We start from the raw sequence: 24,748 nt of genomic DNA on the forward strand, positions 1-24,748 counted from the left end.
CCACGTCTTGATGCTGGTGTTGTATTGGTGGGGGAGCACATTGCCCAGGACCGTATTGGCTCTGGTGTTTTTTCTTTTTTTTCCGCAAGGGTCCCAAACTATACCGAGATTTGGAATATTACGTTACAGTCCTGCAGGAAAATGGCGACTGTCATTCATAATCCTCTAAAATCGTAAGTAATTCTTTGGAAATATTTCATGCAATGGCTGCACAGTTTGACTGCATGCGCGTAAGAGGAGTATAGGGTTAAATCGGGTGCACGTTAGTATCAGAAAATCAACACTCTTGCTCTGGACAGCCTTTGCGTGCGCGTATGCGTGTGTTAGTGTGTGTTGTGTGCAAGTACTTGTTTACTGTGTCGGGTAAAAAAAAAAAGCATGCACTCGGCTCCAGCCCGCGCGTAAACAGCTCCATTCACTCTCGCGGACGTGGTTCCACTCAGACAGAAAGTTGCCATCGTGCACGATTCTGCTGCACGAACGCAAAAGTTTGCACGCGGGGCTCTTTGTCCGCGCGAGACGTGCGAATTTGAATAAAACAATTTCACGCAATTAGCGTCACAATGCGCACGACGAGAGGAGGACGGTGGCGCAGCGCGCGGCTCGTGCTGTCAGACGGACGCACACAAAGCATAGAGCAGATTATTATCATGCAGCACTGACCTCCTTTCATAAGTGTATGGAAGACCTGCGTGTACCAGTGATGTAAGGGGTCTGCAGTCCCCCTTCAGCTGGTAGTGTAAATGAATGCACACGTTTGGATTTACTAGGAGCATCTACCTCAGAGCTGCATGCATTATGTGCTCTGGAAAAAACGTTATGTCGATGTCATGATGTCAAGGGGTTGCACAAAATACATGTATCTAAATCAAGAGCAAGATTTTAAGTATGTTGTAGGCTACACATTTTTTATGTTGATTTTTTTTTCTAAGGTTTAAATGAATTGTTAAGTATATGTTGGCTTCAATAACACATTAAAACCAGTTAAATAAACCAGACTGAAAGATGTAACGTTTACAAGTGCTGCTAATAGATGCACTGTATGTGTGCGTGAATGGATGAATGGCAAAACTGTACTGTAAAGCTCTTTGAGTGGTCATCAAGACTAGAAGAGCTCTATATAAATACAAACCATTTACCATTTACAAGGGGTCAGAATCATTTTTTTCCACCGGCCTTTTTAACGTGACTATGAACAAATTGCCTTGTTACATTATAAATTATCCATGCACTATAAAAGTAATAGAAGAGATTTATTCTTAACTTTCAGCTCAGTTTCTATGACCTAATGCGTGTTGGTCTCTTTGCCTGATCTGTTTGGTGGGTGTGTTAATATTCATGTTTTAAACAGAGCATGATTTGACCAGACATATTATTTGCTAAATTATTTAGTTGTATTTTCGAAAATGTGAAGTGGTGTCAATGACTGTAACACCATCTATCTGCTTTCACCCAAGGCAGTTTCATATTGATGTGCAATTATACACGTTTTCCATCCTGGAAATACTGTACAGCTCATTGTTTGCAGCGAAAACAAATCAGACAAAAACATCCTGTAATCTCCTGTATTCCATCAAACCGGATTAGGCTGCCGCAGAGACAGTCTGTAGGTGTATATGTTTGTCTTTGTTTTTGTCTGCAGTTGTGCATGTAGAGCAGATTATAGATTACTGATGGACCCAGTATTCTCCTGGGTCCATCTGTTGACAGAGAGGTAAAGAAAGACACTCTGATGCAGGGTCAGAGGGAGAGGTGGAGGGAGGGAGGGAGGGAGGGAGCCCCCATCTGCCCTTCATATAGGCTATTGCAGGACTTTCCCTTCCTTCCCATCCAATATCTGCACACACACACAAAAAAAAGGGGAAAACAGTGACTTCACCCACCAAAACAGACAGACTCGCATCAGCGCTTGTCCTAATCGCAAGAGTGTGGGAGTGTACGAGGTAATATCAAGTAACATGCAGTGGGAAATGATGTTGCCGTCCACTTTCCAGACCGAGCAGTTGTGTGAGTTCACTGTCTGGTTGAAACAATGGGGCGTGCTTGTCATCGGTCCTCAGGATGTGGCCGGTAAATCATGTGCACTCAATAAGGACATGGTAGTGATCCGGCCCTCCTCTCCTGCCGTGCCGAACTCAGCTCCGAAAAGATGAATAGCAACCATCAGCAGCTGGCTGTAAACACGTCTGGCTTCCTCGACTCATTCAATCAGATTTAAACTCACATATTTACTTGATTCATTTAAAGCTCTGGTTCTTTTTTTTCTTTTTTTTTTTTTACAAAGACCTCTTTGTGATAAGAGGCCGTGTGTGATGGGACTTAATGAAGGGCTGACATGAGAAGTATTCAAATGAGCTGCGTAATTCATATGCAGGGGAGTATTTATGTGCATATTATTATATGTCCTTTAAGCTATTTCTCTCCTCATTAACTTTGGATTTACAGTGAACCAAAGACCTCAGGTGGAAAATGGTTTGACCGTGTTTGCAAAAGGATTGAAATCATCGGGGTTACACGGACAAGGGAGGAGGGTCAGTGTGTTTGGGATTGTGTGTTTTTATTGTGTATATTTGTTACATGCATGGCCGCTTGTGCAAAGGCGCGCCCCTCCCCCAGTGTGCGTGAGAGGGAGCGTGAGTGAGTGATGGAGGTTGGGGTGTGTGGGGCGTATGTGTGTGTGCGTGTGTGTGGGGGGTGTGGGGGTCTGCCTGGCTGAATTTACTGCATACATTTATACTACACCCTCAGCACAGGGGCAGAACCCTGGCCTTTGTCTATCTGAGGGAATGGGAATGTTGGGGAATGGTTTCCAGGCACAGGGAATTAAATGTCCAGGAACATGTTTTTTCTTTTTTTTTTAAAAAGAAGGCAGCCACATGTCTCTCCCTATGTTTTTTTGTATGTGTGTAGATGTGAGGTGTGACTGCATGTTGTTCCAGGATAAATAAGTAATCTGGTGCGTTGGAGACACATATTTCCTCCAGTTACCCCATGCTAAGTTGAATGTTGAGTTTTCGTTCAGCCCTCGGCTCCCACCCCTCCCTCACCCCTACAGTAACACAACAGCAGCATCTGAATCAGGGTTTCCCCTTCTGCACCACCCTTTCCTCTTCAGCTGCTCGCTCTACCCCCTGCTCTGACTGCGCCCTGCACCTTTCCCTTTTATTCGCTTTGTGTGTCTGTTTGCACACGGACAAGGGCTCGTGCACAGGCCTACACACATCCGTGAGTCGGAGAGAAAATGAGTGTGACAGGGTTTGAAAGGGAACACGTGTGCCCCAGGATACATCGGACCCCTCCTCCCCGGCCTCCTTTGCTCCTCCTCTCTCTCTCCCCCGTGTCTCCCTCTTCTCTGCTTCACCCACTGCTTTGCCTACTAAATGTCACAAAGACGCCTATCAGTGCCCATATGCCGTTGCCCAACCCTGCACTTCCTTTGGGGCCCCTTACTTATTCCTGGTCCAAACTGACTGACCAGACTTTAACTACTCTCATTATCTTGTGCCCATGCATTTTGTGATATAAAAACAGCACCATTCCCCGACACTATTAGTTGTGTTTTTAAAATTTTCCTGACAGGAAAAGGTGTGTCTGTGAAAAGTAATGTGTGTCAGTTGAAGGGAAATCCAACATTACCCGAGGCTGACGTTAGTATTTCAACTTTATGTTCGGAAACATAAACGTTTTTCATGTAGTATTAAAACTTGAAGAGACAATTTTTCCAATTGTATTATTCTGTCAAACCTTCCTCTTTATATTTTTATTAATTTATTTTACAGCCTCCTAAGGGCTTATGATTGTCTTGCGGATGCTATAATCACAGCCATCAACTGAGATGTTGTTTCAAAGCAGAGAGCTCATTAAAGTGATTGACAAAGGTGTGATATGAGAAACTGTGGCGAGGATTGCATAACTGACAAAACATCTCCTGCTTTGGGGCAAAATGGTGATGTGTTTTCTTTTCTAAATAAAATTGAAAGTGAAGCAGGCTTGCTCATTATTTTCTCAATTAACTGAATCGTCTAAAATGCCATACAGTTATAATATATGCCCATTATAATGTTATAGAGCTCAATCCGTCAACTGACAAATCAAATAATCAAGCGTGAAAGGAAAGTAAGAGGTATCCCATTCAACTTTTCGAAACTTGTTGAAGTAGGAGTGTAAAGAGATGAACATGAATGTGGAGAGAAGTATGACTGATTTATAATACTTCTAAAAAGTTCTTAATGTGATTGTATTGTATTTAGTCAGTAGTAACAGAACCTGTGGTAAAACAGTGACAGAGATATGTGGCAGATGAGAGAGGAATGACATCTGACAGGCAAACGTGTGTGTTTGACTATTCATAATGTTGATAAGCTCTTCTTTGCTACTAAACTGAGTCTTTGGAAGTTTGTGACCACACTGGTTCACCTGAAGTTCAGTGCAAATTAAGCTTCATACCTCTACCTCAAGTTGGGAATCCATTCTTATCTAAGATAGGGGGGTTTCTCTCGGACTCAGGATTCCTCTCATGGAACGCCCCTCCTTGATCCAAATCAGTCAGGCTCCAAGTGGCCCCTCTACTGAAACGTCTTTGTTACCTGGAACAGGAGCTCTAAAAAACCGCCAGAGCTGCGGCTTAGTCCTCCGCCCTTATCTTGCCGGACCAGAATCGGATCAGGATTCTTTGACATAGTGAACCACAACATCCTGCTATCGTTTCTCTACAATATGGGCCCATTCTTGTTTTAAATCCGATCTAAATGCCCAGTTATCCACCAGCATAGCTTCTCGAATCACTCCTATACAGATGACACAACAACTATTCCTGTCATTCCTCGCCAGATGACCTCACAGGCTCGTCTCTAATCCACATGGATGAGGGAACGCCACCTCCAACCAAGACTGAACTCTGTCATCCCAACCAAGCCATTCCTCCTGCATGACATCAATGTCAAAATCGCCCCTTCATCCCTCATCTCAGCCAAGGCCACGAGAAACCTTTGCGACAGGCCTCTCATCTCAACTACTGCAATGCCCTTGTGGTGGGCTTACCTTCATACGCAGTGAATCCCGTACAAATGTTACAGAATGCGGCGGCACGTCTGGTCTTCAGTCAGCCAAAAAGGGCACATGTCACTCCGCTGCTCATCAAACTCCACCGGCTACCAAAGGCTTCCAAGAATCAAATTCAACACAGATCGATGTCTGGGTCTGCACCGACCTACATGAACTCAATCATACAGCATTGTACTCCTTCAGGGCCACTCCGTTTCCTCCAAGGCGTGTCATTCAGTACTGCCATCTTTGTACACAAGGCAATCACAACAACCTCTTGAAGACTCATCTCTACTGAGAGCACCTCGTCACCTAACACCTTAGCCAGTACTTCGTGGAGCACTTCCTCACCTGTTCCCTCATACTTTTTCTCATTGAACAGAGTTAGCACTTATTACTTCAAGGTCTCCTGCTGTACTGAAGCTCAGTGTTGTCCCTCAGTTGTGAGTCACTTTAGATAAAAGTGTCAGGTGGTAGCTCCTGATGTCTAAATAGAAAACAGAAGGCTGAACTGAAATGCAGAAAGAGCTTTGTTCTCCTTTCCTCTCCTCTCCCTTTTACCTGGAAACATTGACCTGTGAACCATTAGCATTAAGTGATGAAATGGCCCATAGTTGTTTAGATAAGAGTGACCATCAACCACAAAGCCTTTCTCTTTGTTAGTATGTGAGCAGTTGAAACAACACACACACACACACACACACACACACACACACACACACACACACACACACACACACACACACACACACACACACACACACACACACACACACACACAAACTCATTGCAACTGCAGATTCCATCAGTATCCAGGAAGCTGTTGACCAGGAGGAATGCGTTCACCGACATGCAAAACTCGACTTACATAAGCAAAATCACTACAAACAGCCATACAGTGGACTAATGGGTACAAACAGGAGCACAGCACACTGTCTAATGGATGAGTCGAGTTCAGAGTGGGATGGGGTCAGGGGTTTAGGGTAGGATGTCCAAGGGCCGACATGTAACTCATAGACAGATGGTCATACACGCTCACGCATATGCACACACATGCAGTGTGTCTTTAGTCTCTGACCCAAACACACGAACATACCACAAAGACAAATTCGCAGCAGGCAAACAAGCAGACGCGAACATTTGCTTATGTAAGAGTTTATGAAGCTGCCGGAGGATGTTATACAGGCGCTTTGTAGCTGGAAATGGGACAGAAACATACAGGCAGTATGGGATGACACAGGGAGGAAAATAGGGAAAGACGGATGAAGACAGAGATGCTTGTAGGTCCTCACACACACACACACACACACACACACACACACACACAGGCACACATGCTTCAGTTCAGGGAACAAAGAGTGACAGCAGGAATAACACTTTACCTCTGGGAATGTAAGTTATGTGACAGGCAGTCTCTTCTGGAGATTTGGATATGACTAAATCACGGTGACAGCCGGTTTGTCATACTTTAAAAAGATGTAGCACCAATAACACCAGCTGCACTTCTCATTTCTGTAGAGTCTCCTGACAAAAAGAAAACTGAGTATGCAACAGCCACGTGTTTGAGCCCAGACATTATACATACACTGTGGCACACAGAGCCAACAGAAGTTTTACTTTCCACCATTGCAAATGCAATTTATCACTACTGCAATGAATTGTCAGAATAAATACATCAGTGATTTGGATGATTTCTGATGTCCATCATCCACATTTCTCTTCTGATCCTGATTTATCTGCTGATCCGCTCAAAAAGTAGATTTATACCCAAAGCAGTTGTTTTCTGGAATCATGCTTTTTGTTAACAGTAAGTTGAGAAGATTTGTAGATACCACTGCATGTGCAGTATGATGCTAGGGCCAGGAGACAGTTGGTTTAGCTTAGTTTAAAGACTAGGAACAGGGAAACAACTAACCTGGCTCTCTCCGATGTCAGCCCAAAACCATAAATAACAAACTTAACACCTCTCCCAATAATATACCATGCAAGGTAGATGAACAGTCCTATTAAATCATACAGCCACGTGCTATTCCCCTTTCCTCCAGCACATCTCATCGCCTATACATCCAGCAACAAATCTCCCATTCATCTCTGATCCCAGTCTAGATGTAGCAGCAGCCAAACCTAAGGTGCAATTCACATTTAACAAGCGTGAAGCAGACCTTGATCCGTGCTGCCTGTGTCCAAAGTTTCCATTTTCCCTCTTTGTATTCACATTTTTTGCAAGTAAAATACCTGCAATGTCACCCTCTCTCCTTCATCTTTTGCATGCAACACCTGGTTCACTCTGCCCTCTCACCCTTCTCCCTTCCCCCCATCTTTTTCCTCCAAGCTCTCCGCTATCCCTCCGCTCCCAAACACTGCACATCTTTGTGAGATTCAGTGTGACCAGAATGCTGGTCTTTGTCCAGCTTGGCATTCTTTACATATCTGTGCAGAGAATCCACAGAGCACCCATCTCTGCTCACAGTCGTGGAGACAGGATGTTGGGCCGGCTGATGGACGTGTGTGCACATCAACAGAGAGAATATCCCCAAGAGCAAGAGATCCAAGAGCCTTTCTCCCTTTTTTATTTAACCTTTTCAACCCCCCTGCCTTATCTTAGCTTAAACAAAGACAATGTGTGGAAACCACATACCAGGAATGAAACCGTACCAGGAATGAATCCGGGTTCATTCTGTCTGTCTCTGATTATCTTAGCTGCAGAAATCTCGCCTGGACTGAGGAGGTTATTAATGGATCACATCCTGGTCATAGCAATGTGTCGCCTGTCGGTTGTGTGGACTTCGATCCAGCGCTCTGCCTCATCTATCAGTTTGACAGGATTTGAAATTTAAAGCATTTCTTCTACTTTCACCATTGTCGTTATCGTGCCCCCACCTGTACAGATGTTCCTTGTCAGCTCAGACGTTTGCACTAAATCCAGACTTTACACCTCAAACTGAGTCAAACTGCGGAGAGAAGTCAGGGTGTGTTTTATAAAGCTAAACTTAACCAGGGTTGAACAGCCTCACTCGTGTGTGTTTCACAGACCATAGCCACTCATCAGTCAGGTGTTATTGTTATTAAATATCCAAAAGAAAATGCCAACATTTAGCTGATATGACGTCATGACACAGAAAGCAGAAATGGAAGTTGCTTGCAGCTTATAGCTCGGATCATTAGGACATATAATTTAGTGGGTAACTTGAGTTCCACAAAGAAATTAATTTCACTTTACTTCAGATGCTGAATGAATGGGGGAGCTGTTGTAGTAAACGATAATTAGCCTGACACGTTACATTAAAGGATTATCTTCTGTCTGAGAGTCTGTCTACCTCATAGTTAACCTGCTTCTTGTTTCTCTGTGTTCAGGCTGGGTGACCAGTTCTATAAGGAGGCCATTGAACACTGTCGCAGCTACAATGCCCGACTCTGTGCCGAGCGCAGTGTGCGCATGCCCTTCCTGGACTCGCAAACGGGCGTTGCACAGAACAACTGCTACATCTGGATGGAAAAGCGCCACCGCCAGCCAGGTGAGAAACACAGCAAGGGCTAAAATGAGTTACTCCTACTTTTATTAAAGGTTCAGTGTGTCAGATTCAGTGGCATCTAGAGGTGAAAACATGAAAAAGTGAAATGCACACTCTAGAGCCAGTGTTTGGTTTGTCTGTTCTGGGCCACCGTAGAAACATGGCCTTGCGACAAGGTGGACTCTGTGGAAGAGGATCCACTTTTGATGTTGCCTTAGATATAAATAACTCATTCTAAGGTAATGAAAACAAAGTTTCAGGTTATTATTCACAAATTAAGACATAATGAGATTCATTTAGACACAAGAGTTTTATATACAGCGCTTTTTCTATTACACACCATTCATACACATGCCCATATTGCCCAAGGACACTTTGGAATGCAAACTGGAGTAACCAGAGATTGAACCCCCAACCTTCTGGTTCTCTGATCCTAACCTATGTAAATCACCTGACATGAGTGTGGTATCAATCCTCTAATGTTACTCTCAGACAGAAAGCGAATAAGCAATAGAAGACAGATTATTGACCTCCTTGAATTACAAAAAAAGCAAATCAACCCCTCTTGTGCATTTGATGATTTATGACTATACCTACGTGATGACTTATCCTGAGACACACAGTCAGCATTCCATTTCTTCACATCTGGGTCGCCTGTACGGCCGAAGGGAATGAATCCGCTCTTCACTGAGAGCCGGACACAAATAGCCTGCTCTCCATCTCATATGCAAAGCCCTTCAGGCCACACCCTATACTTTGTGGCAGACCTAACATTATATGCATGTATTATGGCTTTATGCCTCCCTTGCTTATCCTTGGCTTTGTTTCTTTGCTCGTGCACTCATTAAAAAAACCTGATTTTTTTCAAGCTAATGGTAGATTATGATTGGACACAAGGTCAGGCGCCAAACTATTCAATTAAAATAGAGGAAGCCTGGTTTGCTTCAATTGTGGTAATTATTACAATGGTTAATTGGAGTTGTGACATTTCTACAATGATTCTATATGTGTGATAGTTCACAAAATGTACACTGTGTTTCTGGCATCTGACCATAAAAGTTGGTCTTTTCTTAATATGTGAACCATCAGACTGAGTTTTAGCCAGAAATCTGGATGTATAAAGTGTCAAGAAAACAGAGATAGTTTTTGTGTGCGTATGTTTTTGTGTGTATTGAGTTTCAGTGCAGGTTTTGTTAAAACGGGCTTGCCAATAGTAGTTAAAAATCTTCCTGTGTGTGTGTGTGTGTGTGTGTGTGTGTGTGTGTGTGTGTGTGTGTGTGTGTGTGTGTGTGTGTGTGTGTGTGTGTGTGTGTGTGTGTGTGTGTGTGTGTGTGTGTGTGTGTGTGTGTGTGTGTGTGTGTGTGTGTGTGTGTGTCAAGGCCAAGCAGCGGGACAGATGTATACCTACCCTGCTCGATGCTGGAGAAAGAAGAGGCGACTCCACCCTCCTCTGGATCCCCAGCTCCGCCTGTGTGAGCTTCGACTAGGTAAGACAAACAACACACACACACACACACACACACACACAGCCCAGCAGCACATTGACATGCATACACAGTGAAAAGCCATGGCCTCAGCAGTGCTGACCATGAAATACGGTGCGCCCTCTCGTTTTTGCATTCACGCTATGTCCACTAAAATGCACATGTATATGTTGCATCCGTGCCCTCAGTGCTGGTGTACAGCTGCACAGAGCTTTAGGGTGAGTGGCATTTATGCTCACTATCTGACCATCTGGCTCTGGTTAGCCCGTCTCTCTCGCCAGGTCTCTAGGTTCATTCTCTCCCCTGAATCAATGCCTCCTCTCACTGTTCTCTGGCAACAGACACGCACACATGCACGCACACACACACACACACACACACACACACACACACACACATACACAGAAGTGCACATGCATAAGCACACAAACACCCCCACACATGACTCTGGCTCTCCGCTATAGCACAGAAGCACCCTAACTGGGCCTCTATAATCATTTATCCATGCGCCATTAGAATGTAAGTGAGTCTTATGAGGTTGAAGTGTGTGTGTCTGTGTGTCGTGTTTGTGCATACATGCATGCATACGTGTGTGTAACAGGGGATTTTAGCTAAGGAATCCCCCAGGAACCTGATATGGGGGGACATATAGGCAGGTCTTTGTTTCTGCTTTGCCACACCATTGTCCCCCACCCCCCCCAACCCCCCCGCCGTCTCCCAGACGCAATATAATACTCCACAGCTTTAAGCAGAGGACAGAGTCATTTTCAGGAAACAAGAAAGGAGAAGAAACTCTCCAGAGCTGCACCCAACCAGCAACCAAAGCACATAAAGAGAGAGAGAGAGAGAGAAACCTCGAGACACTGTATATACTGGAAAGCCTTAAATGTAGAAGTCTACAGTTTTGTTTTTCTGAGATCCAATTCTGCAGTTTGGCCCAGATATCTATCATAACACGGCAGAAGAATGTGAGTGCTCCTCTCTCGGGCTTTTTGGAAATGCTTTATGTTTATTTAATGCTTCCTGGGCAGAGAGGTCCGTCAGTGTGTGTGTCAGTGTGTGTCCGTGAAGATACACAGAGGCTCTGTCGTGAGGTAACTTCGAAAGAGTTTGAAACCAAAACTCAACTCCTTGTTTTTGTAGATCCTCTGTTTTTTTTCTTTTGCATGTCACACAGCCCAAGTCAGGGGCTGCACCTCAGCAGCCATTTTGCTCTCCACTCGTCATTCATTGCAATCAGAGGTTCAAAAGGGTGCAAGCAAATGCATGAGGGTAGACGACACAGAGGGAAACTGTCTACACACATTTTTGTGACGTTGGCGAGGACGGTGCCAGTCGACCGATGTTTAGATCAAGAGGAAATGGAAATTCAGATACATTGTGTGTGTGTGTGGAGTGGAAGATGTTTTGTTTTTTTTGCTTATTACTTGCAGAGCAGAACATTCAGCTCCACTTATGCTCTCCCCATTTTGCCCCACAGAGTCAAAGGAGAGGTGAGGGGGGGGGGTTTAAAGGGGAATAAGGATGGGTAGGAGGAGGGCAAAGAAAACGGGGGAGAGGAAAGCAAAGGAAAGAGGGCTTTAGTGTAAAAGAGGAGGGAGGAGGAGGGAGGGTGTCAGTTGAGAGCAGAGGTGAAGGAGGAGGCATGCAGTGTGTGGTGCGGAGAGGAGGGAGCAGAGGAGACAAAGCGGTACAGCAGCTCTGTATTCAATAAGAGTGTCTTACAGCCGCGGCTCATCCGCTCCCCACCCTTCTTGTCACATCCCTGCTTTCATTCTGTATTTATCCGGTTATTAGAGTTCAAAGACGAGGACAGAGAGCCGTTGCTGCAGGAAGTTCATCTCTGAGGAAATGAAAAGAGGGAGAGAAAGAAAGATAAAGCAGATTGTAGGAGAGAGTGAGATATCATTCAGGCTTACGAGCAATGTTTTTTAAATTTTGCTTCATTATATTCATTCCTTTATTACTAAGCACCAGGTGCACCTATTTCTCTGGCAGGCCGCCTTGTCACTGTTATTAAACTTTATTACCCAAAACAGAAGGAACTCTGTGTCCACATTGATGCTCATACCTTTGTCTTGCTCTGGCCTTCCACCTACGCTAAATTGGCATCTTGTTGACCCAAACCTGAGCTATTTGAAAGTGCTCTCCAGTTAGGATAACTTCAAAAGTCCTCATCATGTGATTCTACATAAAGCTGGTTACTCAAGTGTTCTGTAGATGAAATGTATATATATATATATATATATATATATGTGATATTTAACAAGCTGTTTTACATGCACTGCAAACTAGAAAAAATAAATGCCACTAGATACGAGGGGTATATTTGAATGCACATGCGCTATATTGCACCCACATACACAGCTAACAAATCAAATTCCTTTTTTTTCTCGTCCTCCTCAGAAGCTGAGCTTGCCCCAAAGCGGGAGGTGCCCCCGGGGGAGGCCACAGCCTTGGAGGCCCTCCTCAGGGGGGACAGCCTGCTGGAGAAAAAGAACAGCATCTGTAAGGAAGAGGAGACGTTGCTGGAAATACAGGTATTTTATTGGATGTTTTTTGTCTGTATCAGACATCGCTAAGTTGTGCTTTGTGTTCTGTTTTAGTAGCTGAAGACAGTTAGTAAGTAACTGGAAAAGCTTAAGTCACTCCTGGTTTTAAGTCTAGATTTCAGGAGACCAGAGTTATCTCACTTTGACCTAAAGTACATTAGGTATGACAGTAAGTCATTGAAATAATTCTAAAATGAATTTTGTATTCTATGGATAACCAAGGTCCGTGTCAATTTTCCCACAATTGTGTGACGTGTGACATAAGTTGTGTAATAGTTAACAGTCTGGTTACTATGGTGTATGCACACTGATCGGAAAAGACAAAAAGATTAAAAAAATTCTAGATCTTAAAAGCATAGTATACTTTTGATTTTCACAATGTTCTGTAGTTGGAGGAAACAGTATTAGCACTTCATTTATCTCCCACTCAAAGTTCATATAAAGAAATAGTTTTTAAGGTAACATTTGCTGCTCTCAGGGCCTTTGATGAGGAGTTTCATCTTGTTATGGTTCAATTTGAGGAGATGATCCAATACCCACTTCTTGATAGCTTGATAGTGAATAATGTCACTATGGGTCCTTGACTTGATGAGTGTTGTGTTATGTCAACAGTTATTTAGTCAGATTGTGTTAACACAACATTTACCTAATTTCCGTCTTTTCCCTCGAAAATGTTTTTCTCTTTTTACCACAAAGCACAATGTCTGTCGAACTGGATCCTTAGTTTCTTTGCTGCTGTTGTTCATGACTGTCCCCACTTCCCTCAGCATCAGTCGGAAAGTCATTGATACCTCCATGTTGAACTCTACACCTCCTTTTCTAACCTGTTCATGCCTAACCCTCTCTGTCCTGTGCGTTTGCTCCCTGCAGAGGGTACTGGATGCAGACGAAAATGGGGACGGTTTCAATGACGAGGACGACTTTGAACTGGACACTCCAAAGAGAAAGAACAGAAACAGAGGCAAAGTGAGTTCCAGAGACAAAAGGACACATTTTATATGTGTATGTGGCATAAAAGAGAACAATAACATAATCTCATTAACACACATAGCTTGTCTCCTATGCATGCAAATAGTTGTATCATTGTAAACTGCAGAATTTAACTGCGTAACAGGAGAGACAACAGGGTCAGAAACGCTTGTAATTTATTATCATGTGGCGTTCTACACTGATAACTGAGGTTAATGCGGGAGGGGTTGTGTGATAGGAGCCTGACTAATCAGTGAAGGTTCTGTCGAGACTGAAAACATTCGATGAGCTAGCGGTAGAGGGTCTACGCCATCTCAGTTTCTGCCCGCCCAGACTAAAACGCAGCCCCAGAGATTTCAAATTAAAACAGGGCCAGCAGCTCTTCCAAACGTCTCAGTTTTAGCAGCTCGAACACTGTGGACGCCAGGTGTATCCAGGTGTAAAACGCAGGTGATAGTAGCCTGTATTTGTGGATATTTGCTTTCAGCTAAATAACATCAGCAAGCTACAGCGTCTAAACATCCTAAATGTGTGTTTTAATGCTCAAACGTTGGAGGATTAAATATCAGATGTCTGTTGTTTCATTTCAGAACAGATCAAGTCGCAGGAGAACAGATCCCGTCAACACCGACGACCAGGACAAACCTTACGTCTGTGACAGTAAGAGAAAAGAGAACTTGACCCCTTTGTCCTTCATTTGCCATCATGTGATCAGGTCATGAGTTCGTTTGTGAGTCTACAATCACTGTGTCTCCTAATGCTCAAGGTAGTGGAGAAACTCTCCGTAGGCCTGGGTCTTATCAAATTATTATCTTAACCTAATTTCTTCATGGTGTATTTTCAGGAAACCTTTCTCTACATGCCTGCTCCACATTGTTCAGCAAACCTATCAGACAAGTCATTTTCTCTCTCCTTCCAATGATAGCCCCTCTCCTCCTCTGTTTCTAAGAGCAGTCCTCTGCAGCATGAAGAAAGAGTCTGCTGTTAATCCAGACCTGACTAGCATGCCACTTACGTACTGGGATAAATCCCCCCGGGAATGGATTGCCATGGGGATGCAGTCAGAGACAGCCCCACTGACTGAGCCTCAACCAAATGAATCTCGTCCTCATTTTGTGTCTTGTTCTGTCTTTCCTTTATCGTTTGCTTTTGTGTCTTCTCTGTTCCAGATAGATACAAACAAAAGCATAACTCAAAAAAGGCTGAAGAAGGTATCTGACCCTGTCGCCATCTTGTCTCTCTAGGGGTCTCCATGAGCTCTTTATGATTGGCGTTTTTGCTCATAGGTATTTGCTGTGGGAATGGCTTACTGAATGCTAACCCTTTACAGATATCTAATGCTTTTTAAATGCTTTGTGCTAGAACAGGCATCCCCTCCTACAATGCAAGCATTGCATGACACTAACGCTTCTCCATGTGCCTTAATGCTTGCTCATCGCAAGGCATGCACCAAATGATGCTTCAGCAGGAGCTAACTGCGCGCCGAGGGATGCATGCTTCTTAGTTCACCCTATAGCTGTGATGTGATCCACATATGTAGCCATTGTAGAAGTGTTTTTAACGTTATCTTTCGGGAAAATTACAATTTCTATGAAATTGGGAAGGAGGAGCGACAGATGTTAAGTAATAAACAGATGAATAGCTTTGCAGCCTTGTGATATTTGGTCACACGAACTCAAGTTGAACCAGAAATGGCTGCATAGCACCACAATAATGCACCAGATGGATAAGGAGAAACTTCTACAATGGCTACAGCTCTACTGTGCTCACTGTGAAGAATCCTCAAAAAATTCTCAAATCTAGTGCAGTGTTAGACTATATATTCAGATAGATATATAGTCAGTGTAGTTTTGTTTTTAGCAAACAAGGTGCTTTCTTCTGCTTTTCTTTTTGTATAAATTATATTATAGTGATGGTACCATAGTGCAGTAACAACAGAGTAAAGTTAACTGACAGTAACATTAGCAGTGGAAACATCAAGCAAAACTAACCCAAAGAAGTCACTGTTAAAATAGTCAAAGCTGATATTTTTCGTACACCTCGTTGTGTCACTTGTTGTAACACACAGTAAGTATTTATCTGACAAATCCCGGTGGTCTCCAGCTTTTGTTCATGTCCGCCATTTGATTGTCTTACTGTGGATATATGTTTAACACTGACCATGTTTACTCGGACACCAATATTCCAACTATTGACCTTATTCAGAATACATTATTTTGATTATGGTGTTAAAACGATTTGCTAAAAGAATATTAAATTCATATTCATGTTTAAATGTTACAGAGAATGGCCTGATGGACTCACGTCATTATGTCCACTACGCTCATTACATCCGACTTTATTCCACCAGTTTTAAAATCTCTACCTTAATGTTCGATGCTGCCGTGAACCAGTTTGGGTGTTTTCTTTCCAATTTTGCAAAACCTACAAGTCCTTTTTACTTTTCTTTCTTATTTACACCCGGGGCACGCGTTGTCAAGCAGTTGGTAACTACAAATGTCGACATTCACATCCACAAAATCACTCAATGTAATATTATATAAAATACTCTAATAATACTCTAATACTCCATGTTTTCTGTCTTGGTGACATTCCATCTTTTGATAAGTTGCAACTGCACAAATTTAGTTAGCAATGCAGTTACTTTTTCCTACAAGTCAAGTCATATGTTTACAGCTGAGGGGAAAAGTAGTTCTACCCTGTTAATATACCTGAATGGGGTAAACTATATAGCAGCTTGGCGTGGACACATTGGGGCAGTCACAATCCTATTGTATACTTTTTCTAGTGTGCACTGACAGTGAGTTGAAGTCGCTGACTTTTTGTTCGGCACCAGCCAGCGTTGGAAAGCTGATTCTGAGCAGACTCTGAAGTCCACTGTACTCGCTCCCCACAAGGCTTTGCACCTTTCTAATGGATCTGTGATGTCTTATCTTTAGTCTGTGGGAAGCGCTACAAGAACCGGCCCGGCCTGAGCTACCACTACACCCACACTCACCTGGCAGAGGAGGAGGGTGAGGAGGAGAAAGAAACAGAGATGAGCCCGTCTCCTCCACGGAGCGCAGACAACCACAAACGTAAGACGCTACACAGGGCCACGGAGGCTTTCTGTTCACGCTCGCTAGAATGTCTTCATGGTGTCGGAAAACTTCCAACAGCTAATATATCCTTGTCTGTTCTTGCTGACAGCTCAGAAGGCCGCAGACGGTTCCATCATCCCCAACGACTACTGCGACTTCTGCCTGGGAGATCAGGACTCCAACAGAAAGACGGGCCAGGCCGAGGAGCTGGTGTCCTGCTCTGACTGTGGACGCTCAGGTGAGTCCCAAACTTTTCCCATTCAAGCTTCTGGTTCTTTGTTGAGAGTCGGCATTTAGACAACAGGTAATAACTTTGTTTTCCTGCCAACCAAATTTGTGTACTTAAAAGAATGTCGTACGAGTGACGATACCACTCTTAATTATAATAGTTCAGTATGTTGGAAAATACACAAATATGATTTATTGCCAAGAGTTAGATGGAAAAACTGATACCACTCCCATGGCTGGGGATAGTTGGCTTAGTTTAGCTCAGCATAAAGACTGGAAATGGGGAGACAGCTAGCCTGGCAGTGTCCAGAGGCAACAAACTCGCCCAACATCACCTCTAAATCTCTCTACCTGAAGGTTCAGTGTGTAGAATTTAGTGACATCTAGTGGTTTCCCCCTGTTTCCAGTCTTTAGATAGGTTAAGATAAGGCCAAAATAATCTAAGCTTACCCTCACCTGGCTTTAGCGCGATATTTAGCATGCAAACATTAAAGTGACATCAATCTTTTTATCTCCCCTTTCCCTAAGGGGGGGGGGGGATAGGAAAGTTATTTACTTGGTTTCTTTTCTTTAATTTGTGTCTACTGCACATCTCATTTTTATTTTCTCTTTACCTCCTTTTACCCACAATCTGTTGTTCATGTGTATTCTTCGCTTCCTTGCGATGTTTATCTTTGCTGCATGGACATAAAGGTGTTTATCCAATGCAGTTTAAGTTGCTGCATCAATAAATGTGCATATTTTGGCATACACATTATAAATATACTTTTATTACACAGTCTAGCTCGACCTTTAGCGTTGCTACAGTGTCTTTTCAATGGGTTATCAATGAGCCTTCTAGACCCTGACAGTTGAGAGCCTACTCATGGAACTCTTTGAAACTTTCCATTTAAAATAGCATCGATCCTTAGTCTCCGCTGCTTGCTTCCATCGTGCATGCTTCTCCATGTCAACCTCATCCATCAGCAAGGTCCTCTCCTTTGTGACGGCCTAGCTTCACTCTTTGGTTGCTCAGTTTTCATGCATCACCATATGGCACAGTTGGCTGCTTTTTTTTGTTTCCTTTCCCCGTTTTTTTTTTTCCTCAGACTATAGTCCAAGCCACACTTGCTGGATATCTCAGCGAAGCATTTTTTTTTTTCAATCAGCTCGACCAAGAGCAGGGTACACATTTCAGCGAGTGCGATGTTGTTCTTGCTGCGGTAAGAGTGTGTGGCCTTGTCTGTGTTGCTCTGACACTGATGTTTTCATGGTAGCTGGAAGAGGAGGAGCGAAGAAGGATGGGAGGAAGATGAGTGCTCTCGAAGAATTGTTCGGCACGGCGTCAGACAGCGAGGCCTCCACTTTTGGTGGCTTTGAAGAAGCAGAGCTGGAAGACATTTTGTTATCAGAAGATGATGCTGATGATGCTGTGGCTGACAGCTGATATCAGGACAGCTTGACTAGTTGGACCTCGTGGCGAGATTAAATTCCTTTCCTGATTAAACCTTTTCTTTGGGGGAACGCTGACGGGCTGAAGGCACAGACTGGACTACAGTGGCTCACCTTGAAGACACAGGATTATTCTAAAATCTTTCATTCATGCATAAAGCGCAACGCTTCTTGAAAACCTTTTCTCTCATGGATATAGTTACTTTTTTACCGCTTTTTTAAAAGACATTTTCCATTTTTCATTAAAAAAAGTTAACTTCTTACACTTGACTCAGATTATCAAGATCATAGGTTAAACTCCACTGGCTACGTCCTCATTAATTCTGGACTTTAAAGGTTGATAGCTGGCATGGTGGAGTAAATAACATGACTGGCCACTAAGGGAGGGATGAACCTGGACTGTTGAGTCACTCCATTGGCTAAAGAGGACAGGTTACCGAGAGGTAAGAGCCAACTCGGCACTCAATTGCTCCTCTCTTGTTTAAGGACTTCGATGGTGAGTGGAAATACTTATTGTCAAATTGCCTGCAGCTAAGTGCTATCCAATAAGATCACATCTATTAATCTATTACTTCCCAGCTTTAATTCCCCAGTTTGATTTTAGAGACTATTTGAGGAAGCGCTTAAACAGCTCTGCATTAAATTCTCCTAAGGTCACATTTATTCACCCATCGGAGGCTGATAGGGAGTGTTCATCGTTTCTGGCTGCTTTCCCAGTCTCGATTTAAATCATCTCATCCCTGATTGTGGCTCATTCACGGCTCATTGATATCCCATTGATACCGGGGCGGGGCAGATACCAGTGATCATAAGATGCTGACGGTACCGCGAGGCTCCAGGGAGGCTATCAAAGGTGTTGACAATAGCTATAAATGATGAGGATATAAATGTAAATATAAATGTATGTGTTTACATTTTTAGGGAAGATGATAAAACACTCACACACACACACACACACACACACAACCGCTTAAGTTTGTTTTCCCAGTCATACAGTACCATCACTTGTCTTTTGTGGCAAGATTGACTTTGATATTGAATGCCATCCATCTCTATGGACTGTCAACACTATGGGTTGACACTTGCGGCTGACAATACTTTGTGTTTTCTGAACGAAGGGAGAAATGATGTTTTCTGGGTCTCTCCTATTCATCTCAACCAGGGAAAAATATCGTTCCAATAACATACAAGCAAAACGATTGTCTTTCAAAGATATTCCAAACTAATCACAGCCTTAGAATCTAATGACAAACTCTTGGCATAGTAGAAAGAGTATTTATTCATTTTCATTAATCTGGAAAAAGTCCTGAAAGCCTGAAGCCAACAGATACAGCTGCAGATTATATAAATAAGCTTTTTATGCATGATGTAAATGTGTGTCCATCAAGTCGGACTTCTGGCACACGTCTATAAACGGTTACATAAGAAAACACCACTGACTCTGCTTTGTAAACACTTTCATTCCTTCCCTCATCACTGTTCTCGTCGCCCCCCCCTCCCCGTCCCTTTTGTAGGTCACCCAACGTGCCTGCAGTTCACCGACAACATGATGCAGGCGGTGAGGACGTACCAGTGGCAGTGCATCGAGTGCAAGTCGTGCAGCCTCTGTGGAACCTCAGAGAACGATGTATGTACAGCAGGGGGAAAGGCTTTGTATGGGATGCCAGTGTTGGGATGTTATTACTAGGTTTCCTTTGGAATTTGCTGTGATCTGGATTAAATTTGATGTGTTTTTCTTTTAATGCTGTGACCTTTCCACAGCCAGCGTTCAGCCTGTCACAGGCAATACAACACTGAATTAGTGCCAGGCTGATATTTTAATACTTGAAGCGAAATGTTTTTCCTGTTTCATTCCATTTCTACGACTCGTGACTGACTCAGTAACGTATTTTCTTTTGAGTAAAAGCTGTATTATCGTTTATGATATTAAACGTAGAAGCCACATACGTTCAAGATTCATAAGACTGATTTACAGGGCAGGAAAAACATATCAAAATATATTTGAATGATAGTGACAAAAGGACATTGCAAAAAAAAGTTGGATAATGTTTGGTCCTATGCCAATAAACCAATAAAACAATTTTTCAGGTCTGTTCTAGTGTCCAGGTCGGGGTGTTTAAAGAGGCTTTGAGGGCAAAAGGGATCTGGGGGGGGTCCTAGACCTTTGCGACTTTAGTGACATGGGGGCCTGTTGGGGGTTTCTGACCATTGTGTCATTGCAGTCTCCTGTACATAGCCAATAACAGAATTTAAGGGGGCTCTCATATTTCTCTAAAAAACATCATTGCTGTGGACTAATTCAATCAATCGTTCTCGGGGGGGGGGCCCGACACCCCCATTCAGCTCGGGGCCCCAGGCAGTTTCCTGCCTCACCTACCCTGTTGCAACACCCCTGTGTACAGGATACAGGACTCTTGGAAGCTCCTTTAGCTGCCTCGTGCCTTGTTAGAGAATAACAGTAGGACTTATATTTATTTGTCTGCCCCCTGTGCACATTTCATATATTATTTATGGTTTTTGATTGTGTGCTGCCCGTGTAGGACCAGCTGCTGTTCTGCGATGACTGCGACAGAGGATACCACATGTACTGCCTGAAGCCTCCAATGAACCAGCCTCCGGAAGGTATAACAGCTCTCACAGGTTTTAGTATACATAGGTGGACCACGACCGTTTAAGAGCTGTAGATTTGAGAGAAGCTACAAACAGAGGCTATATATGGAAAAGACATTGGATCTCAGTCTCTCTCTCTCTCTCTCTCTCCTTCTCTCTCCACAGGGAGCTGGAGCTGTCACGTGTGTCTGGACCTGTTAAAGGACAAGGCCTCAGCCTATGGAGAAGCATAACAACGTCCTCAACCATTTCTTGACACGCACATACACAAGACATATATTTGTCTACACACATATAACTGCCCACACATAAGCAAAAGCTTTATCTCATATCACACACACACACACACACACACACACACACACACACACACACACACTCCAGTGCATTAGCAGGCTCAGGGCAGTTTCCTGTGTGAGGCGCAGGCATCCTCTACCTCTCATGAAGCCACAGCAACACGCCAGATGCGAACGCCATCACAACACGCGATCTCGACCATAAGTCAGCGAACATGCCATTCAGTCATTCCTCTACCTCCCCACTCGGCAATCAGCAGACAGCAAGAATCCCAAGCAAGACTTAAAAAGGTGGATACACAGAATCGGCCACAATGTTAGAAAACGGGGGGAAATGATAGATGAAAAGTGAAAGTATTTTCTAAATCGCACAACCGATGGTTCATACAACGATTCTTACCACCATCTAAACAAGTGCCCTGTTTTAATATTGTGGCTGAGCTGTGTTTATTCATTTTAAAGCAAACATCTGAATTCTCTGGATGTTCCCCCCCCCTGATTTAAATGCATTTGAGTATAATTTAGATGACGTTTCTCTCAGAGTATTTAAGCTGTTTCACTTGCCTCCCTCGCTGCTCGGACTCTACAGTGGGGGAACCTGAGTGGGTTTTGACTGATGTTTGTTTAAATCTCTCCTTCCAGCTCCGGCCCCTCTCTTGTGTTTAAACTTTACGGTGACATTCCTACAGTATATGTCCTTATATCTGGACAGACTCAGTGTTGGTTATGCCGTCTTTCACAGTATTTGTCAAGCTGGGCGGAATTTATGTCCGATGCTGAGGGGAAACGCGGCGATAAAGCGGCCTCGACTGTCACTCCTTACGGATTGTGTTGATATTTTTAATCCGCGTCTGTTTTCTGTATCCTTGTAGTTACTAGGATACGATGGTGCTCACATGTAACACTTTACACAAGATTTAACATGTCTTTAAATAGAATGAAACATGTATTCATGCGTTGCTGATAGTGCACCAATGTTACTGTTATGAAGATCATGATTACTGTAAATCAGTGGTTCCCAGACTTTTACTGTCACGCACCCTATGGCCTTTACCCCACCACAAGCAAACATGCACATTAGAAGCATTTCTGTCATCTGGTAACAATACTGGTGACAAAAGAAGAGATATATTGAAATAACAATATTAAGATGAACTATATTTTCTTTGCTTTCTCGTGAGTTTCTTGTGTTCAAATGAAAAAAAACAAGAGCCTTTTCACTGTTTGTCATATCATAAAACCTTGGCTCCAATAAAGTAAATGTTCCAGTGCTGAAATTGAGTTTTTGAAACCCGTATCACCACATCAAGTCGTTTGGAGGGTTGGAAGTAATTAGATTACAACTAGTTTAGTTCATAGAAGAGCAGATAGACATGCTAATTAATCCTTTCTTCTGACTCTTGGGTTTTTGGTTTTTACAAAGGTCACGAAAAAAAGTCTAGTTTTCCAGACTCTTTGTCTACCAAGTACTGCGAGTGCACCGTTTACACAGCTTCAGCGTGTGGAACTAGAAGAACCCTCAGTAATGTGCATACCTCTGCGAAGGCCCAACACTAAACCACATTTAAATTCACTAGATCTGGATTTTAATAGGAATCTGCAACAAACTGCACACAATCGTAGACCTCAGCCCCCCTAAACATGCTTGAATTTCAAGATCTGTGAATTATTCTCAGAGAAATCAAGGAACATGTTGCAAAAACTTGCAATGTGAAACGAAGTGACATTTTCCTCCACAACTTGATCTGGATGTGCGATAAGATTTAGTGGGTTGTCCCCTGACCCACACCACAGCCTTCCACCAAGTTACTAACAGACAAACAACCAAATGCAGATGAAAACATTTTTTGACGGGTTAAAATCAAAAAGCTACGATTGGACTATTTATATTGTAAATTTCATGATGGGGGTCAATTGATGTTGTTAGTTACACTTGTGTTGGGCAGGTAAAATACTGTGCTGTGAAAAAAGGCTCTTCACTTTTACACATTCCACCTGGGTCATATTCGCCCCCTCCAAAGGGCCCCACGCCACGGTTTGGGAACCACTGCTGTAAATTCATCAGTTCAACATGTGTTCATTCATTCAATCTCCATTCATCACTGTTCGGAGGAGGCCCTCCATGGCCTGAGGAGGCAGTATTTACTGGTGTGTTGTATCTGGAAGTTGGCACAGTTAATGTAATAATATTTTTACAGTTTTTTCCATTTTCATTCTGCTGTTGTTTTTAACCATCAAAAAAAATCTTCATCGATGCAATGTTTTGTTTTTGTAATGTGCAAACATTTGGTAGCACTAACTCAAAACATCCCTAAAAACACGTTTGCTCATAAACATCCGTATCGTACACATGGTGTGTAAGCCTTGACAGGATACCAAATTCTGCATTTGTGTGTTTTGCTATTGTGAATTTGTATTTGATCTCGCTTTTCCACCGACAATCATGAGCTATAGCATAGATATATGGTGTTCATAACATAGAGGTTTTTTTTTTTTTTGGTATTGTGTTTTTCCATTGCAGGCATAATGACCCTGTGCGTCTTCCTTCCTTCACTCTTATTTGATGCCATCACCTACAGTGATTCAAAATATATGTTGTATTTTGTTAAAGTAAATGTTATGTTTTGTGCTGAATTAAAACACTTTTCAATCGTTTGTTTCCGCGCATGGAATCGATGGACTGGAACTTTCCACAGTTTTTGCCTTTCAGATATATTTACAGAAATACTACAGTATTTACAGGGCTTCTGTTCCCTTTCAATAATCCAGTACCAGGAAAGCCTAATGCTGTATAACTGAATGTGTGTGTATGGCTCTGGTCAAGATTTCTATTTCTGATATGAATCAATCATAAGTGAATGGGCAGATACGCCGTCATTTCCCCCCAACGACATGGCTGCTGTGTGTCTGTCTGATCTACATTAACTACAACAGCGATACAATGCGATAAACCTGCAGATCACAAGCACATGACAGAAACACTGTTCAGCTAATCCAGCAGCTCCAGATATTTTTTCACAACTTTATGATGAGAAAGGCTAATTGTAAGTTTTCTTTAAAATACACATCACTTAGCATTTCTGGAAAAGTTATGTTTGTGTTTACATCATATGGCCACTAGGGCACGCTATTGGACTGGGGGAGAGCTCCAGATGACATATTGGATGTTAGATGTGGTCCTGAATTTTACTGTCAAGTTGATGGTGATCATGGCCTAGACTCATAAATACATAAATACATTTTTATAAATTAAATAGTTTGTATACATAACGTTGTTGTGACATCACGTCTCTGTCAGACCTGACAGCAACAATTAAAAACCTTTAAACCCATCTGCTGATGATGGACGGAATATTCAGAAGTAAAAGTTCACGTACTGCAGGGTAATTTTTTCCTGTTATAATACATTTATGTCCAATTCAATTTTTTGTACTAACTTAACCTGTATTGAAGTATTGGTATGTTTTTTATTTTATGTTTTATCTTATGTGCGGGTTGTTTTTCATGTGAGCCATTACTTGTTGCTTCCACACCTCACAAATA

At 42.9% G+C, this 24,748-nt stretch overlaps 1 protein-coding gene across 4 annotated transcripts; it reads left to right on the top strand.

The window, feature by feature from the left end:
* Positions 1-5: 5 nt before the first annotated feature.
* dpf3 (double PHD fingers 3) lies at positions 6-23,860 on the top strand. 4 transcript variants are annotated; one of them, XR_004694326.1, is made up of 12 exons: positions 6-173; positions 8,398-8,558; positions 9,935-10,042; positions 12,446-12,579; positions 13,462-13,557; positions 14,151-14,220; positions 14,730-14,771; positions 16,500-16,637; positions 16,750-16,878; positions 18,125-18,742; positions 19,814-19,926; positions 20,840-20,869. XR_004694326.1 is itself a non-coding variant. In XM_035144354.2 (12 exons), exons 1-12 carry the CDS (start codon positions 142-144, stop codon positions 21,140-21,142), a joined length of 1,173 nt encoding a protein of 390 aa, XP_035000245.1. In that variant the 5' UTR covers positions 6-141; the 3' UTR covers positions 21,143-23,860. The 4 variants fall into 4 exon arrangements, 2 of the variants coding, with proteins under 2 accessions (XP_035000245.1, XP_035000246.1); XM_035144354.2 differs by lacking the exon at positions 18,125-18,742 and adding an exon at positions 21,075-23,860 and having other exon boundaries at positions 20,840-20,921; XR_004694327.1 differs by lacking the exon at positions 14,730-14,771.
* Positions 23,861-24,748: the final 888 nt, after the last annotated feature.

Source organism: Hippoglossus stenolepis, chromosome 20 (genome assembly GCF_022539355.2).
Source record: "Hippoglossus stenolepis isolate QCI-W04-F060 chromosome 20, HSTE1.2, whole genome shotgun sequence".
NCBI lineage: Eukaryota > Metazoa > Chordata > Actinopteri > Pleuronectiformes > Pleuronectidae > Hippoglossus > Hippoglossus stenolepis.